The sequence below is a fragment of the Rhipicephalus sanguineus genome, chromosome 9, assembly GCF_013339695.2.
Source record: "Rhipicephalus sanguineus isolate Rsan-2018 chromosome 9, BIME_Rsan_1.4, whole genome shotgun sequence".
Taxonomy (NCBI): domain Eukaryota; kingdom Metazoa; phylum Arthropoda; class Arachnida; order Ixodida; family Ixodidae; genus Rhipicephalus; species Rhipicephalus sanguineus.
The window spans coordinates 43,260,516-43,277,517 of NC_051184.2; the positions used below are offsets into that span (position 1 = coordinate 43,260,516).

The window sequence follows — 17,002 nt, forward strand, 5'->3', positions numbered from 1 at the left end:
CGCGTACAACTTAATCCTACAACAAAAGGTTAAATCAAGCGTGCACTTAAGCTACTGAAAGCAAATACCACTAGTGTTAGACGGGCATTTTGCGCGTTGCTAGCGTTGCTGACTCGCTGACTCTTGTTGGCTAAATTTCCTTTTCGGCTAAACACGAGCCGTCACAATAACGTGTTTGCTAAATTTCCCGTCCTTTCATTTGTGTACGTCAGTGTACGTTCAATGCACGTGTTTGTGCTGGTGGTTGTACGGTACGTTTGCATTCGTAAGCTATAACAAAGTGAAGGGCGTTGTGTGCGGTCCCCTCGTTGAGCCCGGGCTCCCGCCTGTTTCCCTCCATTCGGCTTGCGTCCTCAAGGGAAAGGGGGACGTCTCAAGGCTGAATTCACTGCTGAATTCCCGTAATGTCCCCGTGCGGCGTGTTGTGTGGCCGTGTTCTGGCCGTTCTCGCTGCCGTCGGTGACAGCGGTAGAGAAACGGACGGTCTGTGCGAACCGAAGTGAATGCGCGTGAACGATTTGTCTGTGTTGTGAATATTACCTCCTTCTGAATGTTGCCTAATTCAGCTTTATTCTAATAAATGGGTAAGGTTTTCTCATTTCCTTACTTGTGTTTATTTACTTCGGTCGGTGTTAGCACTTTTGCCGTTAGATTTACGCACCGAGGACTACCAGCGGACTAGTTGGGATTATTTCAAAGAAATCGGAAGGCTGACCACACTGAAGAAGCGTTTACGACAGCTAGGTGAGCTCCGTTTTCGCATCTTGCTACTTTCGAGGAGTGAAGACAGCGGCATTTTGCCGATACTGAGGCTCCTGATGTTTGTTCAAATTGTGGCTCAATCGTGCCAGCTTCATCGTCTTTCCACGCGTGATATGTATCCTCGATGAAATACGACACGTGATTGCTCGCACATTGCTTCGAAGCTTTTTTTTTTTTATTGTTGCGGATGTCGTGCTTTGCACGCACACATCGCTATGTACGCACACATCGCCACGCACACATCGCCATGCTGGATAGCATAAGCCCTAGGTACTTCGAAAGATACCTTACGGAGGCTTCCTTTTCGTAAAGTTGTCTAAAGGGGAGGATAAAGTGTGTTCTTGAAACACGGTAAGGAGCCGAGCAAGTAATAAAGATGTATTCGTGCGAGTGCACCGCCGAGCTAACAATACGAACCAATACGCTAGCGGTCGATCGAGTTGCTTGTAACCGCTGCGTACAACGATCTGTGACAACGGACGTCGTGTCTATGTGAAATTCGGGTAAGCATGTAGGCGACGCAAAATGTAATTTTAGAAGTGTTGCACTTTGTCGCTTATGCTGTCTCCAATTAGTTAGGGCTTTCGTCAGTTAATTGTCATGTGCAGCGCTTGCCTCTCGCTCGTTGGTTCAGAAGTGAACTCTTCTCACTTCCATTTTCAATGCAAGGAAACAGGAGCGTAGCCAGAAATATTTTCGGGGCGGGGGGGGGGGGGGGGGCGTCAACCATACTTTATATATGTTCGTGCGTGCGTTTGTATGTGTGCGTGTATATATACACATGCAAAATTGAAAAATTTCGCGCGGGGGGGGGGGTTCAACCACCCCCCCCCTTGGCTACGCCCCTGCAAGGAAACACCTGTAGATGCGCGTTGACAGTTGCTGCACAATGCCCTAGAGTACAAAGTTGTATCACAACAATTCGGCTGTTTTCTCGGATGAGTACTTCTATGCATCATAAATGCAGCTGATCACGAAGCATCCATAATCAGCAACGTACGTGTCCATCGACACAGGCTCCTCATGTTTCTATTATCACATCTATTGCACCCAGCATCCACCCGGCACATCTCCACGTATGCCACCACCCACCCACTTTGCCCACCGGGTCTCCCACCAAACACGAAGCATCCCTGCATCCACCCAGCACACCCACCAATTGTTCCACCACCCACCAACTTCGTGTCTCCACCACCCACCCATTACGCCCACCGAGTGTCCACCAAACCACCAACTTTCCCAGCACGCCCACCAAGGGTCCCACGATGTCCACCATTACTCCCACCATGTACACCACGTTGTCCATCATACCCACCAGAATTTCCACCATTTCCATCATAAATTTTATGATGGGCAATGCTGGGATTTTCAATAGGGTCGTGTTGACGTCGACGGTGACTGTCAATTTTCGCGTTTGATGAGGCATCTAAGGCCTTCGCCTTAATGCTAAGAAACATAAGTCGCGGCTCAACATCGCAACGCTAAGCAACCAAGTGATGGACAAAATTGAGTGAGTAGCTGGCTCGCACCGGGAATGGGTTTGACCGACGGGAAGATCTGTTGCATGATGAGGACTCCCGTGGAGGTGACCGTGGTCTGTTCGCGGAGACCCCTGGCGGCCAGGTGGAGGTATTCCTGCTCCTTGCACTCGGCCTTGGTGATCCAGCGGTTGGCGTCCACCGTTTGCTGGCAGACGAAGCTGCCGTTCGTCATCGGAATCGTCTGGAACGGCTGCGTATAGACAAAAGAGCCCGGATGTGGAAACGTGTACTACTTTGCGTAGTGACCGCGTACGTCCCGTTTACGCGTGCGCAGTGTCCTGAGTTAACGACTCTGCCGGCATGTTACATGATGATTTCGCAGCCTGCTATTGCCGTTCAGTGTGCGCAGTCCGCCTTTTTTTTACGATGCCACGGCGCATGCGCCTTTACCCTAGCGGAAAAGTCGCGAAGCGTCTCTTCATCTCGGAGGCTTTGCCCCCGCACCCCCTCCAATCGTGCAGGGTAGCCAACCGGGACAACCTCCAGTTAAACTGTCTGTGTTTCTATGCACTCTATCTCTCACAAACGCACGCATACATACCAACACATAAAATCTCATGAATGCAATAAGTTAGTAAAAAGGCCCTTGCAGTGTTGCAGCTGTTCTTGTGTTTGGCTGCAAGGACTATTGGCGAACCTCTAATGTCGCCAGTTACAGCAGCGAAATGGTCACTAGTACAGGTGTTCAGCGAGTCATCGCATCGACAAAGAGTTAGAGGTGTGCAAAAACTCCTGCTGTGAGGCAGGTAGTATGCTTACGCAAAACGGCAAAAACATATTCAATTCTTTCAGGCTAAACAGTCGGTTTTTTACCAGTAAAGTTTCATGCAGACGTGGAGACGGGTGGCCAGTTTTGTGAAGCGCTACTTTTGCTACTGTAAGTAGAAGTGATACGCAGCCGACTCTGTAAATTGAATCGCACAATGCAAAGAGCGATAGCGCCTACGTTTCACAAACTACTTCTCCTTAAAACATTTCGCCTATGCAGAAAAGCAAGCTTTACGTTTCGCATGTAGTTTGTGATGTGAAGTTGAAATGGTGTTAAAGTCGCAGTCAGCCATCGTAAGGCATGTTTCTACCCTCCGGACTGGTATAGAGCCAAGAAAGGCACAAAGTGGCAGAAGACGGTTATGACATATGAAATATGAATTTAGGCGTGACAAAAGTTTTATCCGTAGTGTCGCGGGGCACGTGAACGCGAACATCCATCCATAAGATGCAACTGTCATATCGATTCGCCAATCAATCGATCGATCGATCGATCGATCGATTGATTGATTGATTGATTGATTGATTGATTGATTGATTGATTGATTGATTGATTGATTGATTGATTTATCGATCGATCGATCGATTGATTGATTCAGTCGCAGAACCACATAACTTGCGAGTCTACGCGATCGGCTAAGTCCAGAAGTACGTGAGTTCAGGCATTTAGGCGTCCTAAAATTTTTTGTAAGGAACAGGGGAGGACGAAACAAGAAATCTGACGGTAAAGAAGGGACCTTGTGTAAAAGAAACCGTCAGGACATAAGACAATGGTGGCTTTAATGAGAAGCCCACGACGTTAGCCTGCATCGCGCTTTGGAGTGCTACTAGGAATGTGTAGTGGCAAAAGCTCAAGGTTACCTTTTACATCACATTACTTGAAAGAGATGCGCGGCACCTTTTACCATGCGAGCGATTAAACGAGCCGAAGATGGGTAGATCCGTATACGTGCTTAAATATACCTCTGGTACCGCCTGGTGGCTCAGTGTGTTTTACAGGGTTTTTTTTTTTTTGCATTGCCTATTTGTATGTAACTTATGATCCCAAAGCTTCACCTGGGTCTGTGAGAGACCGTACTTCATTACGGTGGATTATTCTGGACGATGCCCTCTCGAAGAACAGGTAATGAAACTAAACCTTTCTTATTTTCGTCACGTCATGCCAGCCACCAGTTCAATGGAACGGAAACTAATGTTAGCCATTAAGCCATAGTGGAAATTAAGGGCAAACGAGTTCCCCCATGCACGAGATGGTTAGATGGCATTCCCGAGACCACAGGGAAACGTTTTAAACTTGAAGTCTCAGTGGTAGTGATATACCCACGGTGTCACCAGCAGTCGCTATCGAATCAGCGGTACTTAAACACAATAACGTAGTTAGGTTCCTGAAGATGCGCGCACGAATGTTTTTCTTTTCCTTTTACCGGAGGACCGGTTTCGTACCGAGATCTGCTTTAGCCTTTCCGTGCCACCAATGTTACGTCTTCGCTCAATATGTTCGCCCCTGGCCTGCCCAGCCCTTTGAGGCCAGACAGATTGCTCTTCTTGAGCAGTTTCTTCCTATCACCAGTAGTTAATGGCGTAATAGATATTCGCTACCCTGAATCTCACCTCGGCAGTAATGTTCTTTTTTTTTCATGGTACTTGAAAAAAAAGGGCAAAAGATGGGACAAAAAAATAAAATACACATATAACATTACTGGTCCCGTCTTTTGCGCTGTTTTTCAAGTACCATGCATTTCAACCTAACCAACCCAATCTGCCATCCTATACTTCAGTTCTCTTTTTTTTGTTGTTTGCTTTTTAATCAGCCTCATATAAGAACGTGGCCACATCTTCCGGAATGACAGACACATTCACCAAGCCAACTCGGCGAATCAAGACACTCCAGTGCAAGAATATTAAACGAACCTACAATAAAACGTGTCACGAGGAGCTCAACATTGGCTCCAACAAAAAAAAAACGGAGTTTGGTCGCTTCCATTGCCAAAAAAACGCACGCGTCGATAAGCGTGCCACGAGCGCCAGAAAACAAGAGTGGTCCCAAAACATTTTCGTTCAGCTCCTCCGCACAGTCAGTTGCAGCAGAAAAGGACGACCGTTGCGTTATCGGCTTCGAGACGCTTGCGTCAAGGTCGTTCAATGTCTAAGACAGAGCACGTGGAAGGGCGCGTTGCATTCTCAAAAGGGGGAACGGGAAAGAAAAACACTCCACCACGGGTGCGGGCGCACCGTGGACCACGAACTCTTGTTGAACTTCGTTCGCCTTGTCTCCGCGGCGTTTTTCCTTCGACGAAGGCTCGGCTCCCCTGCCGCTATTGAACGCGCCGGACGCCACTATCTGGAGCTGAGAACATGCCCTGTACTCCTATGAAGCGGTGTTCTAAGATAAAGTGCAGAATAAACATACTCAGACGATCATACTCAGAGTTTAGTTTGCCCGCAAATGTCTTGCTGTTTATGGAATACCAGGTTGCCGGGGCGCAAACGTGAGCGGCGCCGATGACGGCGCCGCCTGCTGCACACTAGACAAACACTGTAAAAGGATGCAAGACTGGGAGTGTTCGTTAAGGTTCATATCTAAAGCAACACGAAAGATTGAGAGCACAAGACAAATAAAACCACGGCGCCTTGTCCCGTGGTATTCCTATGTCTTGTGCTCTATTCTTTTGTGCAGCTTTAAACATGAACAGACAAAAAGACATCGCTATTATTGCGCTGCTGTGTAGTTAAGTACCGTCGCGTCACTGGCGACTCACTGTGATACCATCAGTACTTGAACGTCGGTGAGACGTATGTCCAACAGCTTGCTGAAGACTTTCTCCGGTAACAACCTCCAGCATACCATCTGACCACCTTGCACATGGACAACCCCGTTTTGATCCTTTGTTCAGAACTCTTATTCAGACCGACCTCTCGACTTTTTCTGCTGTAATAGCTGTTTCTTCCTGTTTCCTCTTAGCAAGAACGGTAATACCGCACTCGGACCTTCAGAACAATCCACTGCCGGTAGCCGTAGCCATCATAGGCGTGATCGGAGTTCTCCGTTAGGGGCAAGGGGGAGGCCGCCCCCCTAACCCGCCCTCCCGTGCATTCTTAATCAGGTCCCACCTAAAGTGCTAGATATAGCCAGGAAACCGGACATGTTTCGCCTGGTTTCCTGGATATAGCCAGCCATTTAACCAGGAACTGATTACGAGTGCACCCCGCACACGCCAATGATATCACTTCTTCGTATGAACGATAGACGGAAGGCGTGACGAAACTTACCGAAGCCTTGGACTCGTACGGCGTGTAGATGATGGGCAGGGAGCTGCCGAAGCGGCCGAAGCACGTGGCCAGGCTCTTGGACTTAGTCACGGTGCCGCCGGTGCGGCCGACGTTGCCAGGCGTGTACCGGGTCTCGCAGGTTCCAAACACGTCAGTCTGCGCATGCGCGTGGAAAAGGGACGTCAACGTAGTGCAAGGAAAAGACCAACGTATAACCGGCATGCTACAGACCACATTATTTTAGCTCTCGATGCCGCGTTTTGAGGAAGCGTATATTTTCCTGACCCGAGTTATAACCTGTCGGGCCGGCCAGCACATGTTCTGCGGGTTTGCTTAGTCACAGCTGATGGCGAGCAAACGCTGGCGACGAGCATGCGATAAGGATGTGTTTTCCTTTTTTTTTTTTGCTAGGAAGACATTATGTGCAAACTATTCAAACTACATACTCACGATCGAAAATTATTGACACGCTTTAAAATATACGCGCTATTTTTAATTCGTAAGGTATGTTGATGCTCTAAAAACACCACAGTAATGCGTGGAAGTCTAGACGACAACAAAATAAATAGATTCGTACGTAATTAAGAACGCTTAAGCAATTAGAGATGAATCTGGAATTATACAGGGGATAAATCGTACGAACGCCTGACAGGCCGCTTACGACTCACATAATGGGTCGATTTATATGGAACATCGGATAAACCATCAAATTTGTTTCGCTGTTGGGTGTCAGGGACAAAAAACCAGTTGCGCAGTCAAAGAAAAACAGGTGAAGTGGCGACCCTGGAGTCTTGGCCAGTCGACAGATTAGATTACGTAACAATACATTACGCAGATAGATAGATAGATAGATAGATAGATAGATAGATAGATAGATAGATAGATAGATAGATAGATAGATAGATAGATAGATAGATAGATAGATAGATAGATAGATAGATAGATAGATAGATAGATAGATAGATAGATAGATAGATAGATAGATAGATAGATAGATAGATAGATAGATAGATAGATAGATAGATAGATAGATAGATAGATAGATAGATAGATAGATAGATAGATAGATAGATAGATAGATAGATAGATAGATAGATAGATAGATAGATAGATAGATAGATAGATAGATAGATAGATAGATAGATAGCCCCTTTATCCACCTGAAAGAAAAACACCGTATACCTCGGACACGATGCTGTTGGCGTCGAGAGCAGTGCGAGGTATCTGCATCATGGAGATGATGGCCCGCTTGACGTTCAGCGCCCATGGCAGCTCTTCCGGATCATGACGTATCTCGCCAACGATGCCATCTTCGATGTACACGGTCATCGGATGCCGTTCCAGGGCCTCCTTGAACGCGTACCGGTTGGCCACGCTGACCCCTTGCAGGTCTACGTCGGCCAACTGCACACACGAGGAACAAGTAACATCAACAAAAGTTCAGATCGTCGCAAAGAAAAAATAAATGCGCCTCTTGTAAGTTATTTCGTACGGCACCCGAACAGCAGTCTCGCGCACCTCACTGCGTGCTCAGTATATTTCTTGTGCCAAACGGGGAATGTGTGTATAAGCGTAAATTATAGTTTAAAGAGACGCCGGAAAGAAAACTTACTTCACTTGTATTAACGATTCGCCCATTCGCAATGCAAAAGCACAACTCTTGAAAAGAGTGCGACATAAAAGATTTTAGTGGCACAGGATAAGCACTGCATGTGGCGTGGGTGATCGAATAAACATAATTTCGGAGAGGACGGATGATGGATTTAGATAGCTGAAACAGAAGATCGAACGGTTCCTTATGAATTCGCCTAAGACGACCCGAAAGCGAAAGCCATCTACTTTTTCTGCTTCTTTTTCTTGTCCTTTGATCGTATTGACTCCACCCCCCCCCCCCCTTCAAAAAAAAAGAAAGCTTCCTGCACCAACGTGCTTTTGAACTGCCTACGATATGTGATGCACTGCAAGCTTTCTGCACGGTTTCGCACTGCCTCCGTGATCGGCCCACCATTGACCAAGCGACGATGTCGAGCGATTAGGCCATCACGTGACGTCACAAATTTAGAAGATCTGTGACCCCGCCGTCTCACGATGTCTCGTCACGTCTCGCGAAATCTCGAAATTTCTTGACTCGATTAAACACAACGCTTTCGCCTTAACACCTGACTTAAATAAAAACTGGCAATGTAGCTACTGGTCACCACGTTGTTTCAAAGGGGAAGAGGTGTGCACAGGCTCCGGGTAGCCCGAAAGCCCGAGCCCGACCCGGCCCGCGGGCCGGGCTCGGGCGGGCCGACGTATTTTCGCCTCGGGCCCGGGCCGGGCTCGGGCTACTTGGAGTTTTATCGGGCCGGGCTCGGGCCCGGCGCGAAGCCCGACTCAAGCCCGAAATATAGAGAATGAGCGGGAATTGTTTTCCAGCACGCATACAGCGCCTTTTCCGCGACCGTCCTTTCCTGCTTTTCCTTTCCATTCGCTACTTTAAACAAATGGGGAGCAGGTAAAACACTGCCTCTGTTGCACTCCGACAAACAGAGAAGTAACACCACCTGAGCTAGTGACGGCGCCACGCGACTGTTCGCGTTAGATTTAAGGCCAAATCCCATATGAGTGAAAATGCACGCGACAGCGACGAGCGACCCGACGTAGATCGCCTTCGTTCAAGCTGACGCTTGCATGAGCATACCCCGTACACGTGACGGCTTTGGCGAGCGAACTCCATTGTTGCTGGCATGAGGCCGTCTACTTGTAGTTTGTAATCTGTGTAATAGAGACTGTTCGTCGCGTGTCATTTGATCATATTTGATATGCTCAATAAAATGCCAAATTACCGGAAAACGATGTTTTGTTTTAGCGAACCTTCAAAAAGCCGGGCCAGGCCGGGCCGGGCCCGGGATTGTGTTTTCGTACGTCGGGCCGGGCCGGGCGGGCTCGCAGCGCTTTGCCGTCGGGCTCGGGTGGGCCTTCGACAAGGTCAGCGGGCCCGGGCCGGGCTCGGGCTCGGAAATACGGCCCGTGCACAGCTCTAGTCTATATAGATCATCATAGTGATGACAGATGCTCTGATTTGACCACGTCGCATGCATTACGTCATGCTTGACAAGTTCATTGCGCCACAGCAGATAGAGAGATCGGGAGAGGCGTATAAGAGTGACGTCGTGTACCTTGAAGGAGAAGATGCATGGCGAGATGACTCCGACTTCGACGTTGGCCTTCACTTGAACGTGATGCTGCGCGTCCTGGTTCTCGATGCGGTTCTCGCCCACGTACGTGTACAGTATCGTCTGTTGCGTCGTCATGGGGGCTGCGTAACAAACGCAAATGGAACCGGCTTACGACGGTTTGCACAATCGACACTTCCCTTTCAGGGTTCGTTCGCCGCCGCGTACCACCATTTGCGAAACGCGCGCGAGCCTCTGAAATGTGCGCCTGTCGTCTCCTCTGCGAACCGAACTGTCTCGCGAGCCCTGTCCCGTATAAGCGTAGCCTACGAACTGGTGAAAAAAAAAAGAATATATAAGCACGTCTTCACGAAGCGCTAGCTTTATTTTGTTCATTTCTCTAAGAAATAGTACCCGAAAGTTGCTCAACTTTCCAAGTTAGGCTAGGTTAGTTTAGGTTAGGCTAGGCTACGCTCGGATTCTCTAGAACGTCCCTACACATAATGCTTCCCTTCCCCTCGAGAAAGTCAATCGCTACACTTCCGCCTCCTCCCCCTCTCCCCACATCGCAGAAGTGTTCTGTTTAGTTATTCTTGAGTTTATTGGTACATACACACACACACACAAATTTCAGGGGCCCCTGCCTCATAGGGATAAAGGGTATAAGCGAAGTACCGGCACGTTGCTTTGCAGCGCCGTTGGGCATTCGTATTCGTGTTCTTCGTGAAAGCTTTTGGTGTGGGGTGGGCTTCTGCCTCAAAATTGCGCGTTAATCAGCTTCGTAACAGCATGAGTCATAACTTGTCCAGGAGAAGCTATTTTATCGAACGATGAGAACTACAGCTGTTGAAGAAGAAAGGATGTGCGCTCGAGTATTTAGAAACAAAACTGACGCAATACAAGAAGCGCGTGTTCGCTGCCGATATTCAGATGCAAACCCTCAAACTGTCTTACGGAAGCAGTTCATCTCGTACGTCAGATTCTGCTACTGGACTTCACGTACCGTCGTTCTAGCAAGGCGAACGTCCCTTAATCAGCCACTCGTTCATGCCTATAAGCCATCTGTTAGCTTACAAGATGTGTGCCACGGCCGAACAAGAAACAATTGACGCAATGTAAATCATTGAAACAAAAGTCGGTAAAGAAATACTCACATTTGCAATCCCTAGAGATGTCATCCTGAGGCAATGGCCCTGCGAATAATTAAGTGGAAATAATGTTACGTCGAATTCACGTGATCTCACGATGCAAATAAAGTCAATCAGCCTTTAGTGATCAACAGCGACACAATTACATGCACGGTTATTTATTTATTTATTTATTTATTTATTTATTTATTTATTTATTTATTTATTTATTTATTTATTTTCTCATTCATTTACTTACAATACCTCACAGGCCCGCTGAATGGCACGAAATAAAAAGGTAAGAAAACAAACCTTACAATCAGCACGATGAAATATTATACATATCATCAAGGAACGTAATCAGATTATCTCGAAAAGTTTTGTGGTTAGACGTGAATGCAATGTGGTCCGAAAGATCGCTCCAGCGTGCATTTTAATTGTTCGAGGCAGTGATGATGACTTAAATGCCAGTGTTTGGCCAAGTATGCGCATTAGACTGAGCAAGTTATGAATGCATCGTGACGTGCGCACAGGAGCATTCTGACCACTGATGATGGTGTAGTGGTGTTTTGTGGACCAAGCGCTGAATGCGGCCGAAGACCGCCACGCTGATATTCTGATTCTTGAGGAGTGTTGGACGCTTCTCAGATAACAACATCAATTGCTACGATCGCGAACACTTACCCTACCCCCCCCCCCCCCCGCTTCTCCTACCTTCCCTGTGGTATATGCTCTTGTGCCTCAACATTCCGTGATATAGCTTAGAGGATTGCAAAGACGCTTAAAAGAAATAGGACCGTGCTACGAAACGAAAAGAAAGAAGACAAACGCGTGCCTTATAGGAATTAAGCACGGATAGATTATGGTGCAGTACAGAACAACGCGAGACTTAAAGAAGCGGTGTAATGAAGGAGCTACCTATCCAATACAATACGCAAACGAAATAGCTTGTCGATGACCATAGTAAAAGACTGGACCTTGAAAAAAAGAAAAGTTCATTCGATTGTGGTACTGGAACGCTGTCGATACACTTGCAAAAATTGGTTATGTTCGACAGACGGATGACTTAATTTGAACACGAAAGTGTTTAATGCCCGGGTTCACCAATACTTCACTGACGTCATTTCCGTCACGGAAATGACGTTGGTAAAATGCACGCTAACAGATGACAAAGAAAAACTAGAAGAAAATGTTTCCTCGACCTGGATGACCTCAGAGTCGAACACACGACCTCTCGGTCCGCTGCGATAGGTGCCGGCACTATCGGGTGCCCTGCTCACTTCGCTACCAACCCACATGCATGGACTTTACAGACGCGCCTTATATCTATCACACGTTCTCAGTGAGAGACTCCAGCGGGAAGTGGAACGCCTTCACGTGTTCACGGCTCAAGCTACGAATTCTACCTTGGGTTGTGAAGCGCGGTGTGGTAGTGCATGCATGAGCAGAGGCATAGGTTACCCTATTACAGAGGGGCGTACACCTTTACAGTTTTCTCCTCAAATAACGACGCTTTGAATCAGTGCATATCGAGTACCAGGGTTTATGATGTGCTCGTTTATTCCATATTTGCGCGAGATTCACCAGATGCGGAGTCTAGGTGTCAGGCCCGTAGCCAGGAATATTCTTCGGGGGGGGGGGGGGGGGCACTTGCTGAAAACTGACTATTTGAGAAAAACACCTATTTGCATTATTTATTTTTGATAAAAACACTTACTTCACCAAAATTTCGGGGAGGGGGGAGGCCCGAGCCTCTAGCCCCCACCCCCGGCTACGATTCTGCTAGGTGTATGTTAACTACTTCAACTACCGCAAATCTTTAATCATGATCATGGACGTTAGTTGTAATGGAAATGCGCCACCAGGCGTCAACGTCGGTGGATCCACGTTAAACGGTGCTATATCTGCCAAACACCAATAGTCATTGTACAAGATTTCATATATCAATGTGCAATAAACAATCAACAACTTTTGTAAAGACACGTTTAACTTTCGTGTTATACCGTGTTATGATCGGCCTGCCTGGCTTGGCGCCGCTTTGACGCATGAGATGTTGCGGCTAAGACTACCCTGATTTCTTCCGGGTCAGCGGTTCCGGAGATGCACCAAGTTTAGGAAGAGTTGTTGGCCGTCGAGGCGGCTTGCTTTGTCGTCAAGGTGCCCCGGACAAAGGACCCAGCGTCTGGGAACCGTCTGCGGATGCATTTCCCACGTTCTCCGTGGCGCCTTGTTGCCGCTGTTTCCACAATTCGTGGTCTGCCTCGCGCATAACCATCATTGCAACAGACTACGAAATTGACTTCCACGTAAGACTCAACGTCTTCGTGCTGTGCCGTGTGTGCGCGGTGGGCAGTGGTTTTCCCTCGCCATGGGACGAACTGGATGTGCCTCTTTCTCCTTTCGTGGGTTGGGAAGGAGGCGGCGTTTCACTTTCCCCTTTTGGGGGCGGAGGTGAAGATGGAAATTTTCATTGGACTGTCCTGGCCTCCATTGTTTTTTTCCTACAGGGAACCCTGGGAAGGCCAGCACATAAAATGCGAGCGCCGATGCGCTCCCGAGGAGCTCTCACAAGTTCTCTCAAGCTCTCACGAGCTCCGAGAGCTTCCATGATGCTAACCCCATCATGTAGCAACACGCTACCTGTAAATAAACGTTACTGTTAACAGCTCCGGGCTCCTCTCCTCGACATCTCCCCGGGACTCTGGCTGGCTCCGGTCCTCTGGGCAGAACCCCGATCACATCAACTGGTGGCAGCGGTGGGATGCTGCTGACAACTGGAACACCTCAACTGGTTAGCAGCAACGGGATGACCCATGCTTGACTCGGGCCTCAACGATATGGTGAGTGCTTGACTTTCTTTGAGTTTTGCCAGGTTTTAGCTTTTGAAGTTTTCTAAATCTGTGTGTAATCTTCTGTGCGTACAGGCTTCGTTGTACCGCTACCATACGTCACAGCTATTCACCATTTTAGCTTTCATGTTCTAAAACTGGCAGTGTTTTACCGTGCGTCTAGGCTTCGCTTGTTCGCTACCTAACGTCACGGCGGGTAGAAAGTCCTCACTCGTGAAGACCATGGAGTTGGTAAAGAAGCTAGAGAGACCAGACCTCTTACTACTGTGTGAAGAGCTGGGAATTAAGGTTGGGAGAGAAGAGAGAGAGTCACAGCTGATTAAGGCTATTCAGGAATGCGGGGCGGAGGATGATGAAATTGAGGAGTGCTGGGAGGAAGTTGAGAAGAACAAAAGATGGGCTGAAGAAGACAGGATAAATGAGAAAAGGCGATTGGCTTTAGCACTTTATCAGGCATCATGTAACCCGAATAACGGGATAGCACCCTCAGATAAGAAAAAGAAAGGCAGTCCTGCTAAGTCCACGTCTACAGTGAGCCACTCAGAAGATCGAAAGAAAGAAAAGGCGTTTAAGGCTAGGAAGCCGGTTGTATGCCACCGTTGCAAAGAGCTAGGTCACATCGCAATCGGCTGCCGCAAGCCTAGGAATGCTCTCTGTTTTCGGGACAGCAGCGACAATGATCTGGAACCATTGAAACCCCCCATTCAAGAATTAGTTGAGGAAAACGTACCGCGGGACTCTGCCGCAACGTTTGATAGTGTACGTCCGTACTCTTCGACAAATGAGGTGACCACAGGGGAACGCCCGTGCGCATGGCAAGTAGTTGAAAATGAAAGTGTGTGTTTGCCATTAGCCCGCGTTGCGAGTGAGGGACCGTTCAGACTGCTCGCCGCGGAAACTTTGGTGTCCCAAAACCTGCCCGAGCATTATCCCTCTCAGAATGACGTGGATATGCTTTCGAAAGGCCTTTGTTTTGGTGACGAATCGGCGGCAGCTATGACGGATCCGATGGCCTGTGAGTCTGCTCATGAGGTTCCGAAAGCAGAAAGCGCTAATGAAGCAGACTGTAAAAGTTCAGATGATGAGGCGCTTAGCTTACCACGAGAGGGAGAGGCGCTCAACATAGCGCGAGGTGATGAAGCGCTTAGATTAGCGCGAGGTGATGACTCTCATCAAGGAGAGACATCTGATGGCGAGCCGGCTGGTTTAGCAAGTGTCGATTGTAGCGTTGTTTCTGAAGAGCAGACAGCTAGAAATAACGCCGAGGATAAGCCAGTTGAGCCGCCTGGAGATTTGAGCAATGTACTTCCGAGTATTATTGCCGAGTCGGGGAGCGTTCCGTGCCGCCCCGAAGGAGAAAGGCGCCAGCGAAAACTTCGGGGAAAGGGGAAAGGTCCAAGTTGCCTCGAGCGGAGAGTGGAAACCCCGAAAAAGTTCTCTAAAAGTCAAAAGTTGCGGGTCTCGCGCAAATCGAGATTAATCATAAAGCGTGTCGCGAGGGCCAAGAAAATGAGACGCCGAGGTGGTCGCCTGGTTTCTTCATCTTTGGTGAAGGCTAAACGGTGGAGCAAAGCAAGGTGGTGCGTACGCGACTGTAACGACAAAGGTCCTCCCCCAAGTTTGCGAGAGGGTGACCGCTGTTCTGGGAGGTCCACAATGAGGAAGCTTAAGCGTCCGGGTGCTTCTTTGTCGAAGTTCGGGGCCCGCGGGACAAAGGTCACCGCCACTGTGTGCTTCGGACAGGTTGGCTTTTTGTCCCTCCGTCGCGATCTGGCCCATCGACAACTGTGGTATGCGCGTCCCCCCAGAGCGCGTCTGAAAGGGTGCCGCATGAATTTACGCAGTGTCACGAAGGATACTAAGAATTTGTTTTGTATCCAGTTTTATTATTGTTTTGTTTAGCTGTCTAACGTTTGCATGTCTGCTGATGAGCAAGGACTGTGTTGATTTTTGAAAGTTTTATTTTCCTCCTCATCTTAACTGCAGACATTGAGATATTTGCTAAACTGCTTGTTTGCTTACATTTTGCAAAAGCTAGCACCCGAGTAGAGGGTTTTGCGCCGATTTTAACAGAGAAGTAGGCTGAAGGTAAAAGCCTCTGTTTAAACCTTCTGTTCTTGCAGTGAAGTGTAGGTTTTTGTTTCTCTGTTTGTTTTATTTTCATACGCGCAAGTTTGATTTTGAGTTTTACTTACTGTGAGAGGCGTAATCCGTTAACTACCTCCTTTCGTTTTGTTTCGCCCGTAGCACCTGCGTGCCTTGAACGCTGTGAATCTCTCTGGGAAATGATACAAAACGTTAGGCTGTTGATTTGCTTCGCACGTAGTAGGTCTGAGTTTGTTATGGCTTCGTTATCTGATTCTTGATTTTCACGAGTGAGCGCACCAATTGTAAATTTCTAGGGAGTTTTACCAAAACTGTAACCTGGCATTTCTCGAGGTCAGTTGAGTGCCCTATGTTTGTTGTGCCTCGGGTCTTGCGTGGTTCGTTTCTGGCGTTTGCTGGCCATGGCTCAGGTCCAGAGATTGGTGCAGCCTGCGTCAACGTCTACAAGGGAGCAGATCTACGGTCTCTGCGGAGTGCTTTGGTGCTGCAACCCCTTCGAGACCTCCTGTGACGGTGGACGGGCTGTTATGATCGGCCTGCCTGGCTTGGCGCCGCTTTGACGCATGAGATGTTGCGGCTAAGACTACCCTGATTTCTTCCGGGTCAGCGGTTCCGGAGATGCACCAAGAGCGGCGACAACACGAAGGTCGTTCGTGTAATATTCTCAAGTTGTCTGCGCCCCTCGTAAAACCCTTTGGGCACGCCTGACCGACTGACAGTTTAGGAAGAGTTGTTGGCCGTCGAGGCGGCTTGCTTTGTCGTCAAGGTGCCCCGGACAAAGGACCCAGCGTCTGGGAACCGTCTGCGGATGCATTTCCCACGTTCTCCGTGGCGCCTTGTTGCCGCTGTTTCCACAATTCGTGGTCTGCCTCGCGCATAACCATCATTGCAACAGACTACGAAATTGACTTCCACGTAAGACTCAACGTCTTCGTGCTGTGCCGTGTGTGCGCGGTGGGCAGTGGTTTTCCCTCGCCATGGGACGAACTGGATGTGCCTCTTTCTCCTTTCGTGGGTTGGGAAGGAGGCGGCGTTTCACTTTCCCCTTTTGGGGGCGGAGGTGAAGATGGAAATTTTCATTGGACTGTCCTGGCCTCCATTGTTTTTTCCTACAGGGAACCCTGGGAAGGCCAGCACATAAAATGCGAGCGCCGATGCGCTCCCGAGGAGCTCTCACAAGTTCTCTCAAGCTCTCACGAGCTCCGAGAGCTTCCATGATGCTAACCCCATCATGTAGCAACACGCTACCTGTAAATAAACGTTACTGTTAACAGCTCCGGGCTCCTCTCCTCGACATCTCCCCGGGACTCTGGCTGGCTCCGGTCCTCTGGGCAGAACCCCGATCACATCAACCGATTCCTACGACGGAGGGATAAACCATGTCTTTTTTGAACTGCAAGTATTATCTTCGTTATGCAGTA

The 17,002-nt window shown here is 48.5% G+C and overlaps 1 protein-coding gene across 1 annotated transcript in view; it reads right to left on the minus strand.

Moving 5' to 3' along the window:
- The window catches only part of LOC119405059 (apolipophorins), an 89,778-nt gene that overhangs the window by 59,823 nt on the left and 12,953 nt on the right, over positions 1–17,002 (minus strand). Inside the window, exons 2-6 of the mRNA XM_037671819.2 lie at positions 10,654–10,692; positions 9,503–9,642; positions 7,524–7,745; positions 6,342–6,497; positions 2,292–2,493 (exon numbers count right to left, since the gene is read on the minus strand). Of these exons, the coding sequence (XP_037527747.1) occupies positions 2,292–2,493; positions 6,342–6,497; positions 7,524–7,745; positions 9,503–9,642; positions 10,654–10,692 (759 nt within the window). The remainder of the gene's footprint in view (positions 1–2,291; positions 2,494–6,341; positions 6,498–7,523; positions 7,746–9,502; positions 9,643–10,653; positions 10,693–17,002) is intronic.